Raw genomic sequence first — 27,781 nt, forward strand, 5'->3', positions numbered from 1 at the left:
CTGCTGTGAGCTCGCTTGGGTTTTTACTGTTGGCTTCCTTGAAGTGGTACGCAGAATCACAAGTGCATGCCCAAGTACCACAAGCTGTACAGAGAAAGGCTTGGCAGTAACAGAACATCAGACTGTGAACTGTATCATTTGCTACAATTAAAAGATAGCAGAACAAGGTGCCAAGGTGTGAGAAGGGCTGCAAACTGATACTGAGCAGGGTGATACCTCAAAGGGATCACACCAAGTAGGTTCACAATAGCTTAGTGAAGTAGAGATCTTTTGCTTTTCCACTAAAATACCTTCTTTTAAGCAACTGCAATTTTTATTGTAGCAAAATATTGCTCACGTTCATTATTTTTTGTTTGGAAAAAGGAAAACTTGCTATTTTATTTCATAAGCTCTACTAAAACACTGATTACTACAAAATTTGAAAGAATTGAATGGGTGTTTTTTTTCTGTTGACCTGGTCATGCTGTGCACAGTCTATAAATGCAGTTTTCATCACTGCAGGCACATGGGACTTATGAGGCAGAATGTGAAAATTCACATGCTAGTATGTTAAATACATAGATAATTTTACATCTCCCATTTCTCCTTGAAATAACGTCAAAAATATTTGGTGTACCTTCTAATGTTTTTGCAACATAGGGTATTTGCTTTATTCTACAGGATTCTGAAGAAAGAAAACACAACCAAAATCTTAGAGATCTTGGAAAATAAGCCGAAAACTGCAAAACACCGCACAAAGCAAAAGCACTTTGCAAACTACAGTAATGAGTATGTCTCCAGAAACTGTTTACACTGATGGCACAAGTACAACAGAAAATGAATACTTAAATGGCTTGGGCCCGAACGGACCTCTAATGGTCCTCTCTGTTCTCCATATCCAGATGGCTGCTTGCTAGAGCCTAAGGAAATGAGAAAAAGGACAAAGAAAGTGCTAAACTCATAAAAGCTGAAAGTCTCCAAAGGAAAACATCATGAGTAAAGAAAGTCACTGATTTGCTACTTCCTTTCTCAGCCAGCTTAAACAGGCCTCCAGAGCCTAACAAGCCATGACACGATCTGTTCAAGCCTGTAGGGAGGTGTCCCGTAATCCTCCATTTAATACAAAATTCCAAGAAAAACAAGAAAGGAACAGAACAAAAGAAGGAATCAAAAGATGTGTGGTTTCTTACAGGGTGTTACAAAACCTCCTCCTCATATTCACAGTAATCCAGCTAAAAATCTAGTTCAAATGCAAGTTTTCAACCACACAACATTATATCTCTAATTTCCAAAGGGACTCCATGCTGAAAAGCAGTTACTGTAAAAGTAGCCCCCCAACTCCAAAAAACAGAGAAAAGTTTCAGACTTCAGTTATATAGATTTATTGTTATAATTTTTTAAATCTTTGAACTAGAGAAATGAGAATGAAGACTTAAGCCTGTCTCAAGCATTTTCATGCCACATCAGTGCCAAAAACTGCCACGTTCAGAAAAACTCAGTCCAAATAATATATTTCCATAAATCTACCTGAAAAGACACATCTGAAATGAAGATGGGATCTGCATCTGTGCAACAAAAGGCTGCCCCTCACCAACAGAATCTTTCTAGTGATGAAAAAATCATTAAGATTATTCCACATCAAACTAATTGGCCACAAGAAAAGGACCATTTCTTTTGCAAACTCGGGAAAATCTCCTTTTGAATTTGAGACAGCTACTACAAAATTGCCTAGTACCATTTTCACTGATAGTTTTTTCTCACTCCAAATAATCTCCTAATTTAACTTTTATGCACAGGTTACAACTTAGCAACTGTGAAGCCTGACAAACCAAAGGGTAACAGAAAAGATAGCAACAAATATTACAGTGGCTTACATCAGCATTAAAGCGGCTCTTTCTAACACTCATAGCAATTCCTGCCCATACATACATGCAAACAGCTTCAGGTAAGAGTACAAATTACAGCAATTGAGGGTGGATTTGATGGGATAACCCATCTGTCTAAAAACAATTAACTAAAAGAGGAAAGAAGATGCATAGGAACTAAGATAATTCTTTCCCTTTTTCTCTCCTTCTGCAATATTTCCATATTTGAAAAAACTTTGCATATGACCCTAATTTCCTACTTCCTTGCAAGGCTATGAATTTTAAGCAACAGGCAGAGAATTCTTTTTTTTTTTTTTTTTTTTCTTATATTCATTTTCTTTATTGTTTATATTGATGATGAGACACCAAATAATAACCAGGATTTAAGGCAGCTTCCCAATTTCTTTGGAAATAATTTGATGACCATGGCAAACTAAAAAAAAAAAGTCATTATTTCTTCCTGACACAATACCCTATTTCTGCATGACTTTACTGATGTCATTTCACAAGTGCAGTATAGATCAGAAGGCCACAGTACTAACTTCAGCTGCTTTCTGGAGATTCAGCCCACCAGGATATCTTCTGGCTAGTCAAATGCATGTTGGACATGGGACTGCTAAAATTGCTATGAGAGAATTGTCTGAGATCTGGTGAGACATTTAAAAAAAATCAGCAGTTGGTAAACGTAGTCTTCATTTCACACATTCTTAACTCTCTACTGTTGAAAATTATTCTGACACTAGCCCAAACTCTTTTCTAATTGAACACCTCTTCATCTGCATTTGTCTAAGTACAAAACAACCACTTACTCGACAATGAGTTTTGAAGAAAAAAATTTGATGCCACCAGCAATTCTGTCACTCAAAATATATATATTTTTAAAAAAACGATACATCCTTATCTTAAACCACTTGATGCCACAGAAACTGTCCAATCTGTTAGGCATCAAGATGCAAAAACCCTTAAAACTAATTACTTATCTACTGTATTTTCTTACCTTGTAAAATGTCTCACTGTCACACCCTTTAGGTAGGAAAAACTGTTGGAAGTCATGGTCATGATTTGGCTTTGCATTTTATGAGGAGTAATTTCTCTACCAAACCTTGCTTTTTCACCTTGCAGACTTACACGAAGCTTGACGCTGTTCTTTCTTTGTTTTTCTTCTGTAAATGTAAAATACAGAATCAAAAGCAGCCAGGAACCTGGACTCAGATCATGACTTGAAGTCAGCCAGTCCTACTGTGTTCTCATTAGGGCTCCCTCAATAGGCACAGCCTGGCACTCTGCATGGGGAAGGGGAAGCAGCAAGCCTAGGGGCAAGCACTAAGCCTGACAGCTCTGAAGCACTACAGAAAGTAGCTTTACCAACAGATTGTATTTTTGTGATTTTTTTAATAAACTTTACATATATATATATATATATATATATATATATATATATATGTGTGTGTGTGTGTGCTAATTACAGCCTCCATGTACTTACTACTCGAGGCAATTAAGGTTTCTGGGTCATGTCCAGCTGCTATCCACTAGTACCCCCAAATCATTTTTGGTAGGGCTATGCTCTCTCCTTCCATCCCCCAGCTTTTATTGGTTGGTGAGGTTACCCAGGTGCAGAACCTTGCACTTCGCTTTGTTGAATCTAATGAGGTTCTCCTGGGCCCACAGCTCAGCCTATCTAGGCCTCTCTGGATAGTATCCCATTCCTTGGGCATGTCAACCACACCATACAACCTGGGTCATCCACAAACTTCCTGAGAGTGCACTCAGTCCCACAGTCAGTGTCACTGATGAAGATATTCAACAGCACCAGTCATATTAAACCAGATATTAAACAGGTCCCAGTACTGACCCCTGGGAGACACCACTTGTCACTGACCTACACCCAGACGTGGAGCCACTGATCACCACTCTGGGTACAATCTCAAAACCAGTTCCTCATCCATTGAGCAGTCCACACATCAAATTACATCTTTCCAATTTGGAGAGAAGCATGTTGTGGGGAACCACGTCAAAGGCCTTATAGAAGTCCAGACAGATGATATCTGTGGTTCTTCCCTTGTCCACTGATACAGTTACACCATCAGAGAAGGCCACATGTCACAGCCACATGGAAAAAGTGGGAGGGAGCTGCAAAGCGTAGGGTTCGCTGTAATGAACACCAGCTATGTTCATAATATTTTATTATTGTTCTGTATCCAGATCACTGCTTATCTATTTATAATTGATGACTGCCTCATCTCTCTTGAAATAGAAGATGTGAGAAATAAGTAGGCAGACTGAGAGACTAAATGATAATCTAATTTTAATATAATACTCATATCCCAACATTCTCTTATAAAGCTACTTCCAAGTCAGGATTCCTAACCTGTTCTACATAGGCACACCCCAAAAGAAAGCCAGCAAAACCATATCTCCTTTCCATTCACTACTATCAGTCTCTGATAAAGCTACTCTACTGCAGCCAGACTTCACAAAACACCAAACTTTATTAAAAAAAAAATAAAAAAATTACTTGGATTAGTTTTGTCCAAATATGTAAATCTAACAAGAAGTCCCAAGATGAGCTGCAAGGAAATTCCTTGGGTACTGTATTACACTAGTCTATCATTTATGAGCATGAGGCTTGGGATCAGCAAATGCAGTTTAGCTACCACATCTAGGGAGAGCAGAGAAAGTGACTCAATGCCAACATTTAATTTAGCTGAAGATATTTTATTCCTGGAGAGAGAAAGGTTCTTGCAGTTCAGCTACCACAGAAAGTCCATGGAAGTAACTACCTAAAGATCATCAGAGGAAATCTTTTGTCTAACATTTTGCAACCAGAGAAATATGATTGGACATGACACCTGGTTTCCTCTATCTGCTGAGTTGTTTCACAAGTAGCTCTCCTAATAGCCAAATTTCCTATCAAATTCTCACTACTGCATTTTCTGTTCCAGGTTGAACTGCCTGTAATTACTCACACAGGATCCAACTCGCACTCTTGATCCCCCTCTTTGCTCCCACCATACATTTCCATTGGGTTATACAATTCTGCGCCTGAGAGACAGACACTCAAACCATGTACTGGGAGCAGTGACAGCCACCTCAGCACCCACTGCTGGGTATCTGACATTTGGATTTTTTTTCTCATCAATCTCTTTGTATTTGCCTATGCTGAATTTCTTATGTCATTTTATTGCCTTGTCATTCAGCTTCATGAGTTCCTTCCACAATTAACTACAGTTGACCCTTACCTCTATTACTGAGGATAATTTCATGTCATCAGCACATGCTGTCATCTCTCTATATATCACCCTTCACAGACTTTGATGACAGATGAACAGCACAGTTTCCAACACAAATCCAGTGCCACACAAATGCAGTGTCACTGGACCTCTGCAGTGGGCAGAGGTCTGTCCACTGCAGCTTATACCATCAATTTCCTACCCCCATTTTAATTTCTGCCAGTCTTGTGTGAAGGACCTCATTGAGCACCTATCAGAAATCCAAGCACAACAAGCATGTACTCAGGGTAGGTTGCTATCTCCTTCTGAAGACTCTCAACACATTGATTCTTCCTCTGAGTATAACATTCATTTGCTTATGCACTGATTCTACTCTTACTTTCATATAATTTCTCCAGATTATGCTGTTATGTACTTTTACCACGCCTTCCCCAAGCCCAAATGTTGCTGTTAAAAGAACACAATAAAGACTTCACGTTTAACATGTTTCCATTCTTTGCTACTGGAGCAGTCTTTAAGAAACGCAGCACCACAATGAGTAATTCAGCTATTTAACTCTTTAGTCTTTCTAGAGGTGGTAGATGTTCTGACACTACATAATAGTTCATACTATCAACTTCTCATCTCTTCTCCTGACATGGCATTGAAATTTTGTTCTGACACACTCATAGGAAAGAAAAGTTAAAGTATGGCAATGTCCACAAGTTTGCTTCACTTCATCAAGTACTATTTTCAGTTCTTCAGTTCTAGCCTATTCTTCTCTGAGCACTTTCTATACTGCCATCTATTAGCCCCACAGACTATACTATTCCTTACATGGAATTTAGTTCCAGGACCAAGTTGTTTAAAAGAGCCATTAACAGAAAGATACTACGTTTGTCTTCAAAACTCCAGAAATGACATTAGAAGACTGCTAGAAAAGCTGTGTTTCGCTGTTCATCTGGAAAGCAGACCAGAAGCACAGCCTCATATCAGCAGAAACAACCGTGCTTTTCTACCATGTATTTATTGGCAGCTGAAACTTTATTTTGCCCGCTATTGCATTGCTTTTAAACATTATAAAATCCAATCCAGAGTACTATATAGATTGCTCCAAAAGTAATGCCTTCTATTTATTTCCATGGAAACTGTAACATACAAAAAGCCACAACAACACTATTTGATAGAACAAATTCTCAGCTACAAAACAGTTTTTTTTTACATAGTCACCACCATTAGCTATGTATTTTTGCCAGCAATGAATGAGAGCTGCATGCTGCACTTGTAAAAATCTGCATCATTGGAGGTGACCCGCTGTTTTGCACTTACTATGATGGTGCATTTGCTATGAAAATGCTGCCTACTCAGTCCATCTCTCATTGAAAGTCAGAAGGTGCCAAATTCAGACTATACTTTGAATAGTCCAGCCAACATCGGCAATGTGCTCTGTGGTCTACAAACTGGCATGGTGCCTGGCATTATGGTGTTGCAAGAGAAAGACTATCTTCTTCTCTGGCTCTGGAAGTTTGAGACTTCAGCTTAGAGTCTCTATGTTGTGGTTAGAGTGGATGGTTTGTCTGGGTTTCAGAAGGATCACCCTTTCCTATCCTAAAAGACAGTGCACATCACTTTACCCAACCAAGGGCTGTTTCTTTTTCTTCAGTGTGGAATTCATGTGTCACCACTCTTTGAACTGCCATTATGACTGTGGCTCGTAGTGGTGAGGCTGTGTCTCAGCACCAGTAATGATGTCAACCGGGAAAATGACATCTTCAGCCTCCTATTGATTCAGTAGGTCCTGACAAACTTGCATATAGTGTTCTTTCTGTTCCTGTGTGAGCATTCATGGGACCCACTTAGTGCAAACTTTGTGATATTCCAACACTGCCACCACCGTTTCCAACTCACTGACAACAACATTCAGTTCTGTACACAGTTCCCTGGTCATAATCTGCTGATTTGCACAGATGAGCTGATTGAGACCCTCCTCACTTTGTGGTGTGACAGCCATGCATGGCCATCTGGAATCTGGCTTGTCTTTCACATTGCTGTTTCCACTGCAGAAATGCATGACACAAAGCCTCACTGCGCTACATCCACTGTCTGATGTCCATCAACATCCAGTAATTGTCGATGAATGTCAGTGGGTGACTTTTTTCTGCATGGAAGAATTCAATCCCACACCTTTGCTCCGTACACACTTCCACGTCAGATGCCATTTGTCAGACTGCCCCTCTGGTGCCATCTGTCACACAGTAACAACATGTAATGGAATACAGATGGGAAGGTTCAGTTTCTACTGCCATACCAGTAACATCTGCCTCTGAAGTTGTGAGATAGCATCATAAAATAGGAGGCATTATTTTCTTGTCAGTCAGATAAAAAAACATATTTTTTATGTCTGTTTTTCAGATCCGCTGACAGAACACTAGTAGCCTCTTTACTAATTGCATGTCAGATCTCCATTTCAGAGTAACAGTTTCATATTGTTACAGGCTGCAGACATGCATCAAATTTTTTAGAAGTTTGAATTTGTTTTTCCTGAAGAGTTAGAGCACCAATTTGTATGTAACACAGGTATCACTCAGCTTTCAAATAGCACTATGAAATGCAAGAATCTTTAAGGAAACCCACTGTGGCTTTTGCCATTTTCACATCCTAAGTAACCAGACTCGGGTTCATGCAAGATGCACCAGATTAACTGAAGAGATGTATTTTCTGAGGCTCTATTTTGAGTTCAGTGCTATTTACTACAGCTGATGCTTAACCTTATTTCCTGGGAAAGAAGAAAGAGCAAAGAGAAATGCATCTTCAGGCATCACCAGGGCACAAGATTTATTTTTCTTACGGGCAGAACTGGTGTCAAGTGCAGTCTGTCAAACACATGATGAGAGGACTAAGATTTGCCAGCTAGCTGGTGCCATGGTTGTGGTCCTGTACAGTGTTGCTGGCAGTGCAGGCTGCTCAGAGAGCCTCCTAAAATGACCAGTACTGTGACACAACTGATAAATGTATGCACAGTGCAGTCTGGCTCAAAGCATGATTTTATTTTTTTTCCTCCTAATCTGCTCATGAAATATGTTAGCTACATGCTCTCCATGCGCTTAGCTCTGCAAAATCTGCAGGTTGGCAGAGGTGGGAAAAAAAAAGAAACGAAAAACAACAAAAAAGACAGCAAAATCATTATTTCTATTAAAAATGGAAGACTAAAATTGAAACTAAGTGTTTTTGTTCAGACAGTCACTATAGAAATTTTGTTTTATTTTGTTTTGCTTCTTGCTTTTTTTTTTTTTTTTCCCCAGGGGAAAAGGCTGTTAATTCTAGAAGTCAGCTGTTTGCACCGCAACATTACCAACACAAGGGTCTCCGAAATGGAAACACTGATTAGAAATATTGTTATTCTCCTTATTTCTTCTTTGCTAGTCTTATGCCAAAAGCCTTAATCACTGTTACTATTACTGTACATTAAAATTTAGAATCTTGCACTGCTGTCATACTGTTCTAATATATGCTACTACAATTAATAATATGTAAGCCAGTATGTACTGAAACATTAACATTTAAAGTTATCTTAGAATGTGTAAGACATGCATTTATCACAGATATCTTAAACATAATCAAGCTGAAATTATTTACACATGAAAAATTTAAGCAGAGCTGTTGGGAGTCAGAACTCCTTTTAATTGCCTGTAACTGCAGCATTTCTGTTCCATGCTGAAATCAATTCCACATTTGCTACAAAACAATTTTTTCAATAATGAAAATCATTTTGATGGAAGAAAACAGAAACCTAGAACTTTATCCTTTAGAGCTGCTACAGACTACAAAATGCACTTTAAAAGGAAATTGTGAAAGCCAACACAATCTCAAATCACTTCTATGTTTTAATGAAATGACACTTCTGGAAAATATTCACTGGCACACACCCAAACAACCCTCACTATAAAAACTGACATACACTTTGACAGCAATAGTAATAGCTACAGTTACATTCCGAATGCCTCTTTTCATACAGTTGAAAATAGATAGTTTACTGAGGTGACAGATAACAGATTAAGAATTGACACTATAAATTCACTAGCCACATTGACGGGCTGTGCTAGTACCTCAAGAATAGGCAGTAATTAACTAACAATTCACCCAGGTATCATCTGCAGTTATAGAGATACAACATCTTGGTATCTTACTGGAGGAGGTGACCTGCTAATGGGAACAGGAGGATGGATCCAACCCATAGATATGTCCAAATAGATGCAGTGTCTCCTCTCAGCAAAGTATTGTCAGAGGGCCAGATTTATGCTCTTAATGAGGTGAGACTGAATCAGTGTGCTGACAGGCATCCTAAAATAAAGCTTGCGTTGTTAATTATGTGAGGGTTGAGGCCACTGTCTGGTACAGAGGCTGGGCTGCTCTCCCAGCTTCGCCAAACTGACACCTTTACTGGAACAACATCAGGCTGGGACACTTCAGCCCCATTCCAGGCATCTTTCAGTAGCTACTGCCACTATGCCTCGAGTGAAGTGTTAATCAGCACATCTTCCCTCCATGTCAGTCCAGTGTTTAGACCAGATAAGCAAGTTGCTCAGTTCCCACCTTTTTCATGTCCAGTACAAGATAGCCATGTTAATTAATTCACATTCTTGCTTTACCTACAATTCTCTGCTGATTTACTATCACTGTATTTTGACACAGCGAGCTTGATTATTTCCTACTATTCCTAATTTGACTTCAGAGGTTAGAATCTCCAAAGAAAAGGAGAAAGGCCCTTCAAAAGAGCCCTTCAAGAAAGTGTTCCACTACATTTAATATTTTTGATACCTTGAATACATTCAGTATCTAAAACTCAGCATTAAGAATCATATATGTTAGGAAAACCCTTGTCACATAAGCAACAGTATGAAGGGGAAATCTAATGGTGACAATACTGGCTAAGAACAGCTGAAACAGCAGTAGTAATCGTTTTCATCATTAGGGAAAGCTTCCAGTCAAAACATTACCTCTCTACAACATCTTCTCCATTCCAGCAGGTTGAGCTGTCTCTCATCACCAGGTCTCCATCACACAGCCTTTCTGCTATAGAGGCATAAAAGGTTCGGGATCGCTTCATATAATTGATGAATTCTCTGCAATGGAGGAAGAATACATTTAACAACAAAACCATACACAAGTTTTAAGCACCCAGTCCTCCGTGAAAATCAAAGTTTACATCCCACAGAAAAATTAAAAGTCAACCAAGCTAATTAAAATTTATTTCTAGTGTATATCTACTACTGTGTACCATCCGTTATCACATACTTCCATACAAAGAGCAGTTTCAAGAAACAATGTTAACACCTCAAAATTTTAAAGAAATCCACATCTACAGCCTCAAGAGATTAAAAAAAAAAGAAAAGAAACACTGTCACAAAAAAGAGTGGTGCTGTTTTGTTTTGTTTTGTTTTGTTTTTCCCCCAGTACTGGAATCAAATACCTCTCCCTTCCCTGCACACAAGAGAGATATATAAAGAACTGTCAATAAGCTCCTGGGTGGAAAATGCTTCGTAAAGCTAGTGACAAAACCTGTAATATGCCATTAAATACACATGGAACAAGAGAAACGAATGCCATCTCCTTGGGATGTGGTGGGGCCATTTCCTCCCCATAATCACTATCCACATCACATTCACGCTGAAAAGAAATTTCTCTCCCATCAACTCTGGCAACATGCCCACAGGAGATGGTTGTGCCTGCTGCTTTGGAGCACCACCAAAATTCCTGGCCTGTGCAAACAACCCATTTCTGATTAAACATGGAAAAATACCTTGTGGCTAAACTGCTGCCTCCATAATCTGGTTATACGTACAATACGTATCTCGCTGAGGCAGCCATAAAAATGCACACTATAGCAAAACAAATGTTAATTCAGCACACCATTGGGAGCACTGTGATATAAGAAATTACCCTCTATCCACACATCCAGAAGCTTATTTCGTATAAGATAGCTAAAGATGTTGGTAAGGAGGACACAGAAATTCACTAGAATTATCACGGTGCTGTCTGCCTCCTTCTGGAAGGCCATTCTGCTTTCTGGAAGACTCATTCTGGTTTACTGTGCTTCTGCCTGTCAGGCTGCAGGACAACACTGTCCTGAAGAGGTGCCTGGGATGCAGCCAGGTGGAGTTTGGCACATGAGCTGTCAGGATGCATTATTTTTTGGGGAGTAACAAGTTAAGGCTACTATTAGGCATCTATCCTCAAGACTGAGACAGGGTTATTTTTCCACATAACAGTCTTTTCACTTCCCCAATTTTTCTTTTTTTTTTTGCCATCATATTTGTCTAACATGTGACTGTCCTGCCCTAGATGAATGAGTCATCACATAGTCCTAAGGAGCAAGCTTACCCTAACATTGCAAGAAAGCTGTCATTGCAAGAGAAAAAAAAAAAAAAAGGAAAAAAAAAGAAAAAAAAAAAGTGAATAGGAATTTTTGGCTTTATAAAGGAAGAAATCAGTATTTCTGCCTCTTGACCACTCACAAGCAGGAGCTCTGTGTATGTACATACTGAGGTTAAGTCTGGACGACACCTCTCTGACAGAATCATCCTGAGAGCATCTATTTATGCAAAGCTGACATAGATGCTGAAGATTTTAAGCCCTCTAAAGGCAGTTTCCTTTGAAGCAGTTAAAAGTTGCCCCTTTAAGAGAGGCTGAAGCTCATCTTACTCAGCTCACCCCAAGAGGCTTTAACTCCATGTTTTCAGCAGTGGGGTTCTGACATTTTAAAACAACATCTTTGCAAATGAAGATCTGTATCTGCAAGTCTTAACCAATAAAAGCATTTACTTTTCATCAATATAAAACTAAACATGCTAGGCAGAGAAAGCAGTGTTTCCCAATGTCCCGCTGTATAAAATCAGCACACACAAAAGTATGCCAATTACTAGATTACAGCTGAAAGAGCAGCTTACAATGGAGATGAGCAAAGCACTGAGTGTAAGCATGTCACTTTGTTTTCATCCTTACCGAGAGATTTTTTTCAAACTTCTTGATTTGTCATTCTTTGAAGGTTTCAGAGGCAGAGAACTGGAATAGGCCAGGGAGAATAAGCATCAGTCAGAGTTTGGGGAGTAGGGGAGAAGCAGAAGTTCAGGCAAATGAGGGAAAAAATGAGAAACAAGAGAAAAATAAAAATTATTTGAGAGAAAGGTCATCAAGCACATGCATAGGACAATATAAGACAACAAATGAAGAGGAAAATTGACATGCGATTTTCCCAAAATGTAGATGCAATTAAACATGTCAAAGTAATGCTGAAGAAATACAACGGAGATTTTGTTTCTCTCGATCATTTTCAAATAAGAGCACAGTAACAAATGCAGCACAGAGCCAAAAGCTGAAAATAAATTCAGTGGGACTCAAATTAACCATAACTGATACCAAATGGATGAACTGCAAATATCTGAGGCTATATAGGGAAATAATGAGAAACAGTGTAGAACGATCATCATGGCAAAGGGGATATAAATGAGTAGAACTTGCTTTCTTGTGCAATGAGCAGTTTGCTCTGTTAACAAAGACTGCATACACAGATATCTTCTACTGTTCATTTCTGGACAGACTGCATCAAGGACTGCAAAAAACAACTTTACAAAACAGAATATATGGGCTTTAGGATTGTATCTGAGGAAAAACCGGAAAAAAAAAATCTGTCAGTTACTTAGTGCAAGTTCATTTTTCAGACACTGATGTCAGAGGTCCCTCAAATAATGTTGTCTTTAGCATCCTGATGCAATTTTCCATTTAATGACTTGAAAACACATTCTGCTCTTTCTTATACCAGTACTCTTCAGCATAATGGCAATGCCTGGAGTACAGTATGCCAACAAACAGATTCAGTTATAGTTACCAATCTAGTTATGTCTTATTGGAGACAGACACTACCTCCACCTTCTTCAGTAGCTCTCGGAAAACCCTGCTGGTGTTTTTTTGGGAATGAGGGCAGGGCTGACCTGCTATTAGCATCAGGTGCCATCCACTACCACGGAAGCAGTGCTTCAAACACAGCCAGTCAAAAAGAGAAATCAGTATTTGTATCAGGCAGAATTTGGACCAGCTGAAACTTCTGCGTTCATGACCCAGAAATGTTCTGGCTTTCTCTGCAGTAAATTCATTTGCGTTCAGTGCTAATAATCTATGTTGTACTAGCACCTTACCACTTAGATTTCAATAAAACCACGTGGTGTGCCTGATCCAAATTTTATTTTATTTGAAATAGATGATCTTGACTTCCAGCATTCCCAAAGATATTCGAAATTGTTTATTTTAAGACGTATAAAACACATCCGCAAGCCCATAGGATAACAAAGAAATACCACCAAAATATCATTTCAAAGCTTGCTTCCTTCAATTAGGGACTTCACATCATGTCGTATTCTTCTCAAACATAACAGAACTCTGTAGAAAGATCTCTATCCAGTCTGTGTTTAGTGGCTGGAAATACTGCACACAGAAGAAATGCCAGAAGGCATTTTCCAGGAGTCTGAACCTTGACCAGTGTAGTACATTGTGCTGAACTCAGCAACAACATTCCAATCTACTGATCTAGATTGTGTATATGCCATGTACATTCTGTGTACCACCATATGGTTTCAATTTTCTTGTCATCTTTACTGTATGTTTTAGTAACCTCCACATTAAAAAATCACAGCAGCACCAATACTGATGAGCTCAGTTAATCACCGAATAATGAAAAAAAAAGGTTTTAAAAAAATGCATACTTCTCAGCTTAATCAAGGAGACAATTTGCCAGGATATCATGCAGCAATTATTCAAATCTCATCTTCTTAATGTTATTTTCTTCTTGATAGTTAGTGCTGCTTAGCAAAAAATAAGAACGAGATGTGGGGGAAAATAAAGATGAGAAATCTCATAGCAACCCATATGGCAGCGAGAGGAGCAGAAAGCCCCAGAAGATCCAGCTGCTGCCCAAATTCAGGGACAGTGCAGGACCACACTGCACTGAACAGCAGAGGGTGATTCCCTTGAGTGGAACTTCCTCCGACCAGACCCTAAAAGACACAGGGCCAGAAGAAAGCCCAGCTCAGGGAAGAGAAACCATCTCAACAGGCCTACCTTACAAATGCTTGAGAAGCTTTGGCTCCAATGAACAGGTGAAACCAGAGGTTCTCAGACTCTGGAAAAGGAGCTTGATTCTATAATTGGCTTAGCAAAGATGCAGTACCTTTGGAACAAATGTACGTATGCAACTGTAAACTGGTACTAGGTTTTTAAGGGCATCTATAAGGGCACATCCCACAGGTTTGCTACTACCCTGACTGTTCTTTGAGCTTAATGCACTATTCTGGTGCATTAAGGGAATGAGCCATCGCTTTTTTTGTTTACTTGGGGAGTGTTCACTCATTCTTTTTCTTCTTTTTTTTCTTTCCTTACTGTATAAAGGAGTCGTGCTCTGTATCCCATTTGAAACAAGGATCATTTGGAGGGCTGTGTACAACACAGACAAGCAGCCTGGGACTCAGTTGGGATGAATCCCAGTGTGACCTAGGACCTAAACTGACAGACGGCTGACATTATTGCTCCTGATTTTTTAAATTTCCAGAAGGAACAGCACCAGGAAAGATTCACATAATTACTCTCATAACCTAGGTCCCCTGCAGCAGTTACCTGACACTAAGTGCCTTTTGTACAACCCACTGCAGTGATGATTTTACCCATCATTATGACACTTTATTACCTAAAATTACTTTTTATTGATATATGTGATTGAATGATAGATGGCAAACAACAGAAGCCATTCACTGTGGGTTTTTTTTTTACTGTTTCACAGTCACAGAAACAATGTACAAACTTTATGCTATATGTTTTATTGCAAGTTCTGGAAAACATTCTGCACCTTTTACTAATTATGGCTGCATCATTAACTTTTGATGCATGAGCTGTCCACAATACTTACTGATGCTGTATTTCAGTAACACTTAATCCTAATTCTGTAAGGGTGGCCTTACTTTAGATGTTTGGGGTAATGCAATTTTTAGTGAACAGACCAAGTCTGGGAAAGTCTAACCCATAGAGAATAGTTCAAATACATTTTCTTTTCCACGTAAGTGGAAAGAAAGTCTTTTCCACTTACATTTTAAAAGGTGAACATTCAAATAATTCCAGAGGTAGGGAGTGCAAAAGATTTGCCGTCATGCTACTAAAGACACCAATTCCCATTTCTGTGAGAGGCCACTATTTAACAGGCTGTTAATTCTGCCTTTATTGTTGCCAGGATTTAAGTCCCAGTGAAGTCAATGAGTTATACAGAAAATAGGCTTAGAATTCTATGGTTTTAAAAACATATTTTTTTAATAGTAATACCACCATTCTTTGGATTATTTTCACTGAATTTATTGATTTTCTTAATGCCCTTTTCTCTGATATTCTGTGTACATGGTAAAAAAAAACGATTCGTTCCAAGCACTAGCACAAAATGTTGATCTTCAGTTTTAAATTACACAAGGATAAAAGTGCTGCTATCACTCAAAAAAAAAAAAAAAAAAACTTTGCATGCTGCTGTCTCCTACCTATATAATTTTTTCACACTCCCATAATACGTGACAATTAAAATAAAAACAGATGAAAATGCCATCTTCACAACATAGGCACCAGGACCCAGGCTATATAAATGTTAATACTGCTGTTATCAACATACAGAGATACACACAGACTCCCTGGGAAGTTTAGAAGCTTATGCCCAGAACAATTCCATTCACTTTGCTAAGCTGTTCCAGAATCACACTGGTGTTACTGAAAACAGCATGTTAGCCAGAAATATGTCATTGTGATTTTATGGTCAGCTGGCTCTGGTATCTATTCACTTAACATCAATGAATTGCAAAGACATTCTTCCCCTACCTTCACATTTACAGAAAGCTAATCCAGGAGCTATGGGAGGGGAAGTGAAAGAAAGATCAGAAAACCATGGAGCAAGGACACTGATGCCAGGACTGAGGCCAGTGGCAATAATTCACCATTCTAGTTACTCAAATGGCATGCAGCCAAAGAACAGAAGCCAAAATGGGCACAAAATCCTAAATACAAGTAGTTCTGCTCCTTCCCTGTTATGTAACAAACCAGGCAGATTGCAAGGAATCTTGCTGCCTGCACCAGTGAGAAGGGAGAACTTGTTCTTTCTGCCCTGTGAAATCACTGACTTTGTGTCATGGCAATCAATCTTTCTTCTCCACCCATTCCCCCTTCTCATCTCTGCCCTGGGATAAGCCTACATCCTCTGGGTCCTGAGTATTTATATATTACTGTATATTAAGCAACATAGATTCAACCGTGGAAAAAGCTCAGACTTTGAGGGAAAAGCTTTCATCATTTTCATTGAAATTTTCTGGAAATAAAAACATCTTGGTGCTAAATAGAGACATCAAGTCTGGCCTGTTGTTTCTGGGGAGATCTGCAATGCAATATCACATACACATTTATCTAACTATCAGCAATGGCAATAACAGAGCATGCATGGACAGGATGACAGAAATATGCCTCTGGCTTAAACAGTATGGGACAAGGAACCACAAGCATGAATTGTGAGGCAGAGTTTATCTGAACTCAGCTATTGCTTAGGGTTACCTTCTTTTATTGTTCAGACTAGCATGAGCCAACACAAGTGTCTGGGCTTCAGTTGCTTCCTTCAGTGGCACTATATGGCCTGATGGCTTGTTCCCTTCTTGTTGTTTGGGCTGTCCACACACTTTATCAACCTGTATGAAAGGAAGGGAAATAAAAACTGTGTTTGAACAGTGAAAATGATTTCTAATTGCACAAGGGTCAGCCTGCTCCTTGTTGTTGGCATTTACTGCAACAGAAAGTGTCCAAGGGACAGAAATAAATTATTCTTCTTTCCAGGATCTAGAAACTAGCTGTCTGCAGAAGGATGAGCTATAGGGGAAAAAGCACTGTTACCAGAAAGCCATCAGCTGTGCATTTGTTACTGGATACCAGACTATAGCACATCTAGAAACAAGTTGAAATGGTGACACTTCTATGTAGCTCAATTTAAAAGTGACTGATGAAAGTGTTGCCAAATCCAATTTTCATGTAGAAACGTACCTGGAGAGCTTGAAGGTCAAGAAATTTTGATCCAGCATCTGCCCTATGTATAGAGAGCAGAGTCTTACGTCCTATTTGGATTTTGAACAAGCTTACACTCAAACAAGCTTCCCAACCTTTAACGAGATGATGTTCCCTTAAAATAAGGAAATAAGTAGAAAAATTCAACACAAATAAATAACTGTCAATATAGTAAGTGGTCTTTCCTTGGAGAAACAGAATCAAAAAACACCACCCAGCCACAGGAATCACCAGTGCCTTAGATCCTAGGTCCTGAACAGTAACACTGCTCAGCTACTTGCCCTTACCGTCCCTCCTGGAGCCTCTTATAAGGGAATTCATACAACAGCAGAAGAAAACAAGCTTGCATTTATCCTTTGTGCACTGTGCATTTGGCACTGCTCTTGCATCCTGATACATTTATCTGCTCTAACAGTTTTAAGTCACAACATTAAAATAAAGCTCTTCCCTTTCTAATCCACAAATAAGTCACAGGCAACACGAAGCAAACACAAAAAGAGGACAAAAGAAATCCTAATACTGGCATGGTAATAGCAAAGCCTTAATCACACATAATGTATCATACCACACAGTGCTGACTCTTATCCCTTATTCAGTTTTCTACCATAACATGGATTGAGAAGGATTCATGCTAGCCTATGCACTTTGCTGCATCTTTAATGTCCATACTGAGTCATGGCTGCGTATCTGCTTTCCTCTGCCCCTCTGCATCACTACATTGTATATATTTGTGTCCATGGCAGTACAGGATAACTTTCTCTATCTTAGCCCATCTCCTCCAGAAAACTACTATCAGAAACCTATCTACAAGATACCTCTGAAAAAAACAGGCCGATTGAATATGAAAAGTGGGAATGTGTATAGACATAGCACTTACCGTCAAACTTAGGTGTATGAGCTACAGCCTGGTCCAGTATATAATACACTGTAAAGGAGGCAAAACTAGCAAATGAATGCAAATGTACTGGATTAACCCTGACATACATGCAGCAGTCAGAGCAGGAGCCAGCCACCTCATTAAGTACTGTGTATATTGTTCTTGCTACACCATGGACCATCACCACATCACTTTAAAACATAGCTTCATAAAATAAAATAGAAAACACTATGGAAATGAAAATATAAGAAAAAAAGTATCTTTCAGAGCTCTCTGGAGCTCAACAGAGGGTGTACCTGGGCTACAATCCTGCAAAGGACTCTCTCCCAGAGTCCCAGAGACTCCTGGGTATCCCAGGTCTACAACGCAGAGACCAAATTCCTACCACAGGTTTCTGCAAAAACAATCTTGGTTTAACTAAAGTTTATATCTTCAAACTATACACAACTCAAATTGCATCACTACTGCTCTAACCAACTGTTAGAGCACTTTGGAAAAGTAATGTAATTTTTGCGAATGTGAGTGTACACAAGCAATGAAGAACTCTGCGATTTTGTTTTCCTATGCAAAATTTCAAAGGGATTTAAAGTCCTTGTCTTTGATATTGTATGGGAACTGCTGAGTCACGGCCTGAACCTCTGACTGATCACGAGGTGAGCACTGAGTCAGCCACGGGAGCACAGGTGAATTGCCTTCACCTGTGCTGCTGGAAGGGGTGGAGCCTGGCTGCATCTCTCCCAGACCCATTTAAGAGCTGACTGCCAGTGGGGAAGGATCTCTTCTGGAGATCTGCTATGCTGGAGTTTTGTGAGTGAGCCCAGGATACAGGTAAGCTTTCTATCTCCTTTCTTTTTGTTATCATAATCTGCTGTCTAACTCTCTTGTTTATTTTGTAAGTATGACTTCTTAATATTAATTGATTATACAGTTATGAATCTGTAGTTTAAGCATCCAAATGAAAATGCTTGCTTTGCTTTGATTTGTGTTTTTGACATGAGAGAAATAAAATCATCTGTTAAGTTGCCAAACCTTAAATTCTAGGTTTTCTTTCTAACTGATACTAAGAGCTTCCTGCAATTCAAACAACCACAGTACTTTTGGAAAAAAAAAAAAAAATAAAAAAACAAACAAACAAACAAACAAAAACTATTTCTTAGTGGAAAACTTTAACCGTTCAAAAGAAGGTGACTCATTCAATGAAACAGTAGGTCACAGTCACTTTTTTTTTGCCTTGTGGACATTTTAGTTCCTCTTCTCCCAATACACTAGAAAGCACTAGAAATCCTATGTAATTGAAACTGTTGCGTATGTGTTTTAATCTTTAGTAAAACTAACAAGATGAGAGATACAATTATAAGATATTATTAGTAATAACAGTAATTCTTCAATGACTCAGTTGAGATCTGAACTGCCTGGTACAAGGAAGAAACAAGTGCAGTTAGGCAGACCCTGTTGAATACCACTTGACACATCTAGGAGCAACATATTATGCACAACTGGGGCAGAGGATTTCATCAGTGTCACAGCAGGAGCACACAGTGCACAGGCGGTCCCACATGCAGTGCATCTCACTCCTCCATGTTACTGTTGACCACCAGATGTTCTTTCTTCCTGTCCTCTTCAGGGCAGTAAGGACAGAGTACTTCATTCCACCACAGCTCCCATGTGTATACAGGTGGTTTGAGAACTTGTATGCCTTTGGATGTGAAGACCAAACTCCTCCTTGGCTTTTGAGTTGCTCCTCATTTGTCCCATTTGTTTCACATTTTCAGTGAGCTGTAGAGAAAGCTAACTACATTGTTATTACTTAAGTGTGAACTGTGATCTCTCACTGAATTGTGTATTTATTCTGCAAAGTACTAGGACAAAATGCTGAATTGTATGATATTTAATATGTCCTCTCTAACAGTTTACTGTTTTCAAACACACAACTGATAACTTGGATTCCTCTTATATCACCCAAATAATCAATGTTTCACAAATATATACATTTTTACTGGACTTAAAGTTGTTTTCTTTTTTAGCATATGCACCAATGATGTTACTTTAAATATCTTTCAACAACCATTAGCTACATTTTTTCCCTGAACTCTGTAATGAAATACAGACTCATAGGTGGATTATTCAACCTCTTACTATTTGTTCTTTAAGAGAATGACTATTTACAATTGTTGAAAAGGCTTAACAAAATGAATTGGAAAAAAATTGTATTTGAAATCTTTTGAACTCTTACAGCTTGAGCAACCTTAAACACTGAGGTCGTATTTAATATATCCTATATAATCAAACAAGGGAAAAATGTCATGCCCTTCCAGATGCCAAGAGTATCTTAACTCCCTTACGCAGGAGACCTTTTCACTAGTTCACAGTAGTAACTTTCTTTTAAGCAGTATTGTAAAATATTTTCTACTGATTGAACTTACAAGATATTATTAAAATGCAGACAGATTTTCCAGCAAGTTATTTTCCCTGACTGTCTGTGAAGTTTTGCAAAAATCCAGAGGCTGGGTCACAGAACCATAGAAAGGCACAGGTTAAAAGGGACCTTAAAAATCATCTAGTTCTACCCACCCTGCCATGGACAGTGCTGTCAGCCATCAGATCAGGCTGCCCAGGGCCCCATCCAACCTGGCCTTGAACAACTCCAGGGATGGGGCATCTGCAACTCAGGGCAACCTGCACCACCCCCTGAGGAAAAAAATATTGCTCCTAGTATTTAATCTAAATCTCCCTTCTTTTAGTCTAAAACCGTTTTCCCTTGTCTTACCACTATTTGCTCATGTAAAAAGTTGATCTCCCTCCTCTTCATAAGCTCCATTTAAGTACTGGAAAACCGCAATGACATATGCCCAGAATGTTCTCCAGGCTGAACAAGCCCAGCTGCCTCAGCCTGTCTCCATGAGAGGTGCTCCAGCTCTCTGCTCACCACTGCAGTCCTTCACTGGACCTGCAGGTGACACCAAGATGGAAGTGTCAATTTGCCTGAAGGGAGGAAAGCCATACAGAGGGCTCTGGATAGGCTAAGGCCAAGTGTATGAACTCCAACAAGACTAAGTGGTGGATCACTTTGGTCACAATAACCCCAGGCAACACTACGGACTTGGAGCAGAGATGCTGAGAAGTGGGATTGTTCAGTTTGGAGAAGAGAATTCTCAAGGAGACTTTATTGCTCTCTACAACAGCTTCCTGGAAGGTGGCTGTAGTGATGTGGGAGTTGGCCTCTTTTCCCAGTTTACAGGGATAGGGCAAGAGCTAATAGCTTCAAGTTGTTCTAGGGGATGTTCAGGTTGTGTTGTGGTTTTTTTGTTTGTTTTGTTTTGTTTTTTTAAATTCTCAGAAAAAGCAGTGTGGCATTGGAATAGACTGCCCAGGGAGGTGGTAGAATCACCAGTGTTGGAGAGTTTAAAGAAATTTGTAGATGTGCCATTGAGGAACATGTTTTAGTGGCCGTGGTGGTGATGGATTGATGGTTGTACTAGATGACCTCAGTTGTTTTTTCCAACTTCAGTGGCTCTATGAGTCTATGTTTTTTTCCAGCCATTGGGGACTTCACCTGACAGACATAACTTTTCAAATAAGATGGAAAGTGGCTTGGCAAACATAAGCCTGTTCCTTGAAGACTTTGGGGTGCGTGTCAAGCCTCAGAGGCTTGTACACATTCAGCCTCTTGAGGCAGTATCAGAATTGCTCTGCTTTTACAGTGGGAGAGATTTTGCTACCCTGATCTATGCCTAGAGGCTCAGAGGCTTGAGCAGCATGAGAAGCCTGACTGCCAATGAAGACCAAGGCAAGAAACTCATTGAGTACCTCAGCATTCTCCATGTCTGTCAAAGCCAATTCTCCCTTCACATTTATCAGAAAGCGTGGAGCAGGAAGTTAACCTCAACAACTCTAAGAGTCTCCTGGATTGCTTGCAGCCAGACATATTGCTTTCTCAGAAGATATGTGGGTGTCTGAAATGCGTGATCAGGATGAAAGCCTGTGAGTGAAATACTCCTTGCAGATGAAGCAAGAAAGCCCCATCAAACAGGATTCCCTTGATCAGGCAGCCTGTAGTAGAGTCTGACCATCAGATCTCCTTTATTAATCTGGTCCCTAATTTTAATCCATGTGCTCTCAACTTGATCATTGCTGTTTCTCAGAGACAGCCCTTAACAATCTGTCCACTTAATACAGAGGGCAGTTCTCCTGCCCATCCTGTCCTGCCGTTTCCTTTCGAACAGCTTATAACCCTTGATCATAATACTCAGTTGTTCAATTCTTCCTACCATGCTTCAGGTCAGGTCATATATTTCTAATTGTACCATGGCTTTCAACTCTTCCTGCTTATTTCCTAAGCCATATGCATTGGTGCAGAGGCACTGTGTTGCCTTCTTGGAGAGCTCTCCTAAATTCCTCTGCAACAAATCTGAGTTTTTCCTATGCTGCATACTAAAGTGATAGTATTCTTCGGTTCTTCTTCTGTCACTCGGAATTCCATCTCCTCTCCCCATTTAATCTAGTTTAATGCTCTGCTAATCAATGTGGACAGCTTGCTGCTGCACTCTCTGACATCTCTGCCTGGCTCCTGTTGGCTGCTCAGGCCTCAAGCTATAGACTGCACCCTGCACACTCTACTAAGAAGTTTCAAATGAGAACTGGGGGGTACTGGTTTCAGCTGTGAAGCTGGAAGTGAGAGAAACAAGGAACACTGAATTATGAGGCAACCAGGTTTCAGTTTTCAGACTTATGTGCTTGCTATGAGAACTCATTTTTGTTGATTCAGGTATACACTTGTCACTTAATTACCACACTGTCTCAAGAACAGGAATCTTGTTTACTACTTCCCTTCACCACTCCCAAAATTTGCTACTGATCATTCTTGTCTGCCTTTGTTGTGATAGTTGTCTTTACACACTGGCAGCGTGAAAAGGCTGAGGTTCATTTTATAATTAATTCTAATAATCTGGTATGGAAGGAAAATCCCATTGGGAGTCAACCTAAGTCACTGTAAGAGTGAACAATTGGGTAGCGTTAAAGTTCACATAAGAAGAAAATCAATTAAAAGAATTAAATTCAAATTTCTTTTGTCACTTTTCAAATTCATTGCAATGTATCAAAATGTTGTTGCCTTTTAGGAGTTTATTAATTATTCCCATTCTGAAGTGAAATCAATTATCAAAATACTGCTGGAACTTTCTTCCATTAAACTTACAATGCAGCTAAGAAAATCCCTTCAGAATTTGCTTTCTGAACTTTAATAAAGGTAGCATAGAAAAATAATATTTATTACAGAAATGCAAGTACATTAAAAAAAAAAAAAAAAACAGTAAAAAAATCTCATATCCTCATGTAGTAGGCTCCCCTGCTGTGGAAGTGCTGTACAAAGTGAACACTGAAAGGCTGTGGGTATCACTGCAAACATAAGTTCCTAGCACATAAAACAACAACAATAAGCAAAGCAATCTATGCACAAAGCTGCTCACCCCCAGACAACCGCTGGTCAGACAGATGCTGAGAAAGAGCAATCTTTGCAGCCATCTGACCTGGTTTTATGTTGAGCATGTGTTGTGTTATGGAATATCCCTTTAGCCATTGTGGGTCATCTCTCCTGGCGGGGCCCTTCTCAGCTCTTCTACACCATCCAAAACCAGGACACTCAAGAAAAGGTACTGAACACAGTTTGCTGCTGTATCCAGCACTGGTGCACCCACATTTTAAGTGCCATTTTCTCTTCCTCACATTTACAGAAGGAATGGTAAACAACACACCAAAAAGGGCAACTATAATCAAGTGACAGGGCAGCTGACTCATGACGAGAGACTACAGAGAATGACTCTTCTGAGAAAACGTTTGGTCAAGATTCACATTTATCATGAACTCTAGTCTAAAAGGTGAATACTGAACTGTTTAGCTATCTACAGTACCAAGTACCAAGGATGCAGTTGATGGAAGTTTAAACATTGATTTAAAACAAATAGAAATCCTTCCTTACCCACTGAACTTCTGGAACTTGCTGCCTCAACAGCAGCAGTAGCAGCTTCAAAAGGGACTAGTGAATGTTATATCCATGAGATCCATGCACATATCCCAGCAGGATTAGGTAGATTTTTTTCCTTCTAATAATCCCTTCGTAAGAGATGTAATGCTGGGAGAGAATGGATGGCAGAAAATAGTCAGACTTTTGTTTCTCCCAAAAGGGTGTCTCCTTTAGGCATTGCCAGAGAAGACTGGGTGAAACAGACCATCCAACTGGAGTCTGGTGGTCATCTACACATAGTTACTGCAATTGTAATGCTACAAAATATGGGAATTATTTTGGAGAGCTGGCCAACTAGACTGCAAACACACATTCTTTATATCTGAACAACTAGAAATTTGAAAGTAATTATGAGGAACCTGAGCAAGATGTGATCCATGTATCCATGGTCACAAAATTCTCAGAACATGCATTTCAGCTTCAAGTTTGACATACTTTCAGAGGTGGGCATCAGCAGTCGAGTATGCAGGCACAAGCCCAGACAACAGAAATCATCATCCTAGCAGGCCTGTTTGCACTTTCCTCCTAAAAACAGCTCTTAAGTGAAGTGTTTTGTTTCCAGTCTTAAGATAATTTTTTCTCAGTAGTTTTCATGTGGTTGGTATATCCAAAAGAAGGCAGTAAATGGTAAGACAGAGAAGGATCCATTTTTGTTTACTCCATTACTTTGATTTGGTGTCTATAAAATATTACATTAATTTTATAGCTAGTTGCATAAATAATTGTTCTTGTTTTACAGGCTCTGAAATGATTGAAATGCTTCTCAAGGCCACTGTGTATTTTGTGCCACTTCTCTTTCAGGATAGCTGAAAGCAGGGTGATGTGAGCTGAGGACAAAGGACAGGCAGAACACCCATGTGCCAAAGAAGGGATCCAAGGTCACATGCTTAAAAGCTGCTGACCAAAGTTCCTTTGCAGTCAGAAAAGGACTTGAAATTAAACATATCCTAAAAACCAAGCTTCAAGAAAATATATGGAGGAAGCACTCCCTAAGAAGCAGAAGCATTTACTCCAAACTGAGATAAGTACTTTATAAGCAAATTCTAAGGCTTCTCTTCTGTGCCCTAAAGAAATCACTTCTAACTCAGCAGCAGTGTGCTGCTTATAATGTATACCAAAATAGACAGGTTTTCTTCTCACTCTAGAATCTCAGGCAGATGTTACTGGGAGTTAGGCCATCAAAAAGGATGGAGGCACTGCGCTCAGTGGAAAACACTACCTTCTCCACAGAAAACAATAATAGGATGTTTAAAATTGGGTGCCTCTGATGGATGTGTGAGACATTAATCATAGCACAAAACATCTCAGACAGGGATGCAAACCAAGCAGCAGACAGAGCAGGAGAAAATACTGTGTGCATGAGTGTACATAAAACTCTCAAGGCTTTCTCTAGTGTTCAGGTACTTTGCTAAAGATTCATCTCACACCTCAACAGGACAGCATCAAGATTTGGTGTTTTTGTGCGCACATGTATTGCTTCCATAGAGGGAACTGAGGGTTAAAGTCACACTCCATAATGCTGAAATACCGGATAGTTGTTAGCAAGAGAAGTATCAAGACTGACTGTAATCTAGTATTGTCAAATTGCTATAATTCAATTCATATTACAAGCTCTTAAAAATAAAAAAGCCATCTGAATTTCAGTAGGGAAAAGCTTCCATTTAAATTCAGATGCCTTGTGATTAAAAAAAAAAAAAAACAAATAAAACAAAACACACTATTGGAAAGCACAGTCAAAGCTTTCCTACCTGCTTGTCAACCAGCAGCACTGGAATGCATTTGTAGGTCAGTTATTTTCTTGGTAAGAATACCCTGCCTCTGGGAAGCATTCTTTTCATTTCCAACTAGAGTCCTGCATGGCGTTTATCAACACTGCAACTTTCCCTTCATGGGGCCTGTATCTCACAATATGAAGTAACTTTTTATTTTTATTCCCATTTTGCAGACAGGGAAGCTAGGGCAGAGAGATTAAAAAATCTGGGAAACGCATGTAGAGCAGGCTTGGAACCAATCACCTTCTTTCTAAGCGGCAATTTATTTCTCTGACAATTAAATCTCATTCACTGTTCAAAAGCCCTGGCAAAGTGCCTGCACGATTACATACTTGCCTTGCCTACCCGAAACTCTTGGGTATGCAGAACTGGGCTACAAGCCTTACGAGTTTGGTCTCACTAGCATCCTAGTGCATCCATGGCTCCCTGTGCAGACCCAAACACAAAGACAATCCAGGCAAGACACACCTAAGCAGGAGTCCAAGACCACCCAGCAGCCCAGCATAGCAACAAGAGTTGGCAATCATCAATGCAGCACAACTTATTCTTTACAGCTGTAATTAAACTGCCCTGAATACACCAGTTTGTTTCACTCCGTAATTGTTTTACTTGCCTTAAATAGGAACTGGAAGCAGTTGGTTTGAGCTATACGGTCAATGCTCATCTGCTTTTCAAAACATGTATGAGGAGTTTTTCCATGAATAACACGCATTTCTTTACTTCCTTCAGTGCACTAGAGAAGAGTTTGTTTTCTCCTTTTATTCAGCCACAAGAAAGCAGTATTGACTAAATCAAAGCTAAATTAAGCCACTGGTGCTTTCAATGCAGGTGCCAAGAGACAGTGCCCTCATAAAGCATGCCCACAATCATGTAAAACAAGGGCAAAGAAAAAAGTAATTCACTGTGAGCCGACTTTATTTACATCCCCACCTCCATTCCACAGTCTGCAGCCAGAACTCATGAGCTGATGCTCAGCAGCAGGCTCATGGAAAGGACAGGCTGGCCAGGCTTCCTGCTTGGCCACCTGTCTCTTGTGCTTCTTCACACACAGCCAACTCTGCCTGCATCACTGCACCCTGATAATTCAAGTTACCCAGGCACTACTTGAAGAAGGACCAGACCTTCCTACCAGAGTGACATCCCAGAGAGCCCTTCTAAGCAGCAGACTCATTTCAACAGTCTCCCTGTGCTGTAAGGTCCCATCTGTGTTCGTGTCCTGCCAGAGCAGGCCACTCTCACACAGCCTTACACAGCAGCATTCATCTCACAGAGCTTAAAAGTAGTTCCAATTCCATGAGTAATTGCCCTGAGAACTGACAGATGTGGAGGAGCCTAGTATGCCTTCTCTTCATACCTCTTCTAGCATGCCTTTCTTCATTAGCAGCATATCAGCTTGACAGCCTGTTGCAGAGCTAACATCATAAATAGAATCATAGAATCGTAGAATCCTTAGAATTGGAAGGAACCTCAAAGGGCCATCTCATCCAACTCCCCTGCAATGAACAGGGTCACCACAGCTGGATCAGGTTGCCCAGGGCCTTATCCATCCTCACACGGAAAGTCACCAGGGACAAAGCATCAACTACAACACTAGGTAACCTGTTCCAGACACATAGACAGGCGGAGCAGTAGGCCCAAGAGAATGCCATGAGGTTCAAACTAATCCAAGTGCAAGGATTTGCACCTGGGCCACAGAAGCCTCCACTACCAATAAAAGCTGGAGGATGTAAGACGAAGCACAGTCTTGCCAAAAAGGACTTCGGGGTACTGGTGGATGGCAAGCTGGAACTGTTTCAACCACATCCAGGGCTGCATCAAATAAGTGTGGTCTGCAGTCCTGCTGCACTGCTTTGCTCTGCTGAGACCTCACATTTAGTGCTGCATCCAGATTTGGAATTCTCAGTGCAGGAGAGACATGCATCTGTTGAAGCACATCCAGG

The 27,781-nt window shown here is 39.9% G+C and overlaps 1 protein-coding gene across 4 annotated transcripts in view; it reads right to left on the reverse strand.

Annotated features, from left to right (window-relative positions):
- Positions 1-27,781, reverse strand: part of LOC125697650 (glypican-5-like) — a 362,732-nt gene that overhangs the window by 219,213 nt on the left and 115,738 nt on the right. For 3 of the 4 annotated variants that reach the window (XM_048955123.1, XM_048955125.1, XM_048955126.1), the window contains exons 4-6: positions 16,673-16,803; positions 12,056-12,115; positions 10,051-10,176 (exon numbers count right to left, since the gene is read on the reverse strand). In XM_048955123.1, coding sequence (XP_048811080.1) covers positions 10,051-10,176; positions 12,056-12,115; positions 16,673-16,803 — 317 coding nt within the window. The remainder of the gene's footprint in view (positions 1-10,050; positions 10,177-12,055; positions 12,116-16,672; positions 16,804-27,781) is intronic. The other variant, XM_048955124.1, reaches the window with a different exon arrangement.

This window comes from Lagopus muta, chromosome 9, assembly GCF_023343835.1.
Source record: "Lagopus muta isolate bLagMut1 chromosome 9, bLagMut1 primary, whole genome shotgun sequence".
NCBI lineage: Eukaryota > Metazoa > Chordata > Aves > Galliformes > Phasianidae > Lagopus > Lagopus muta.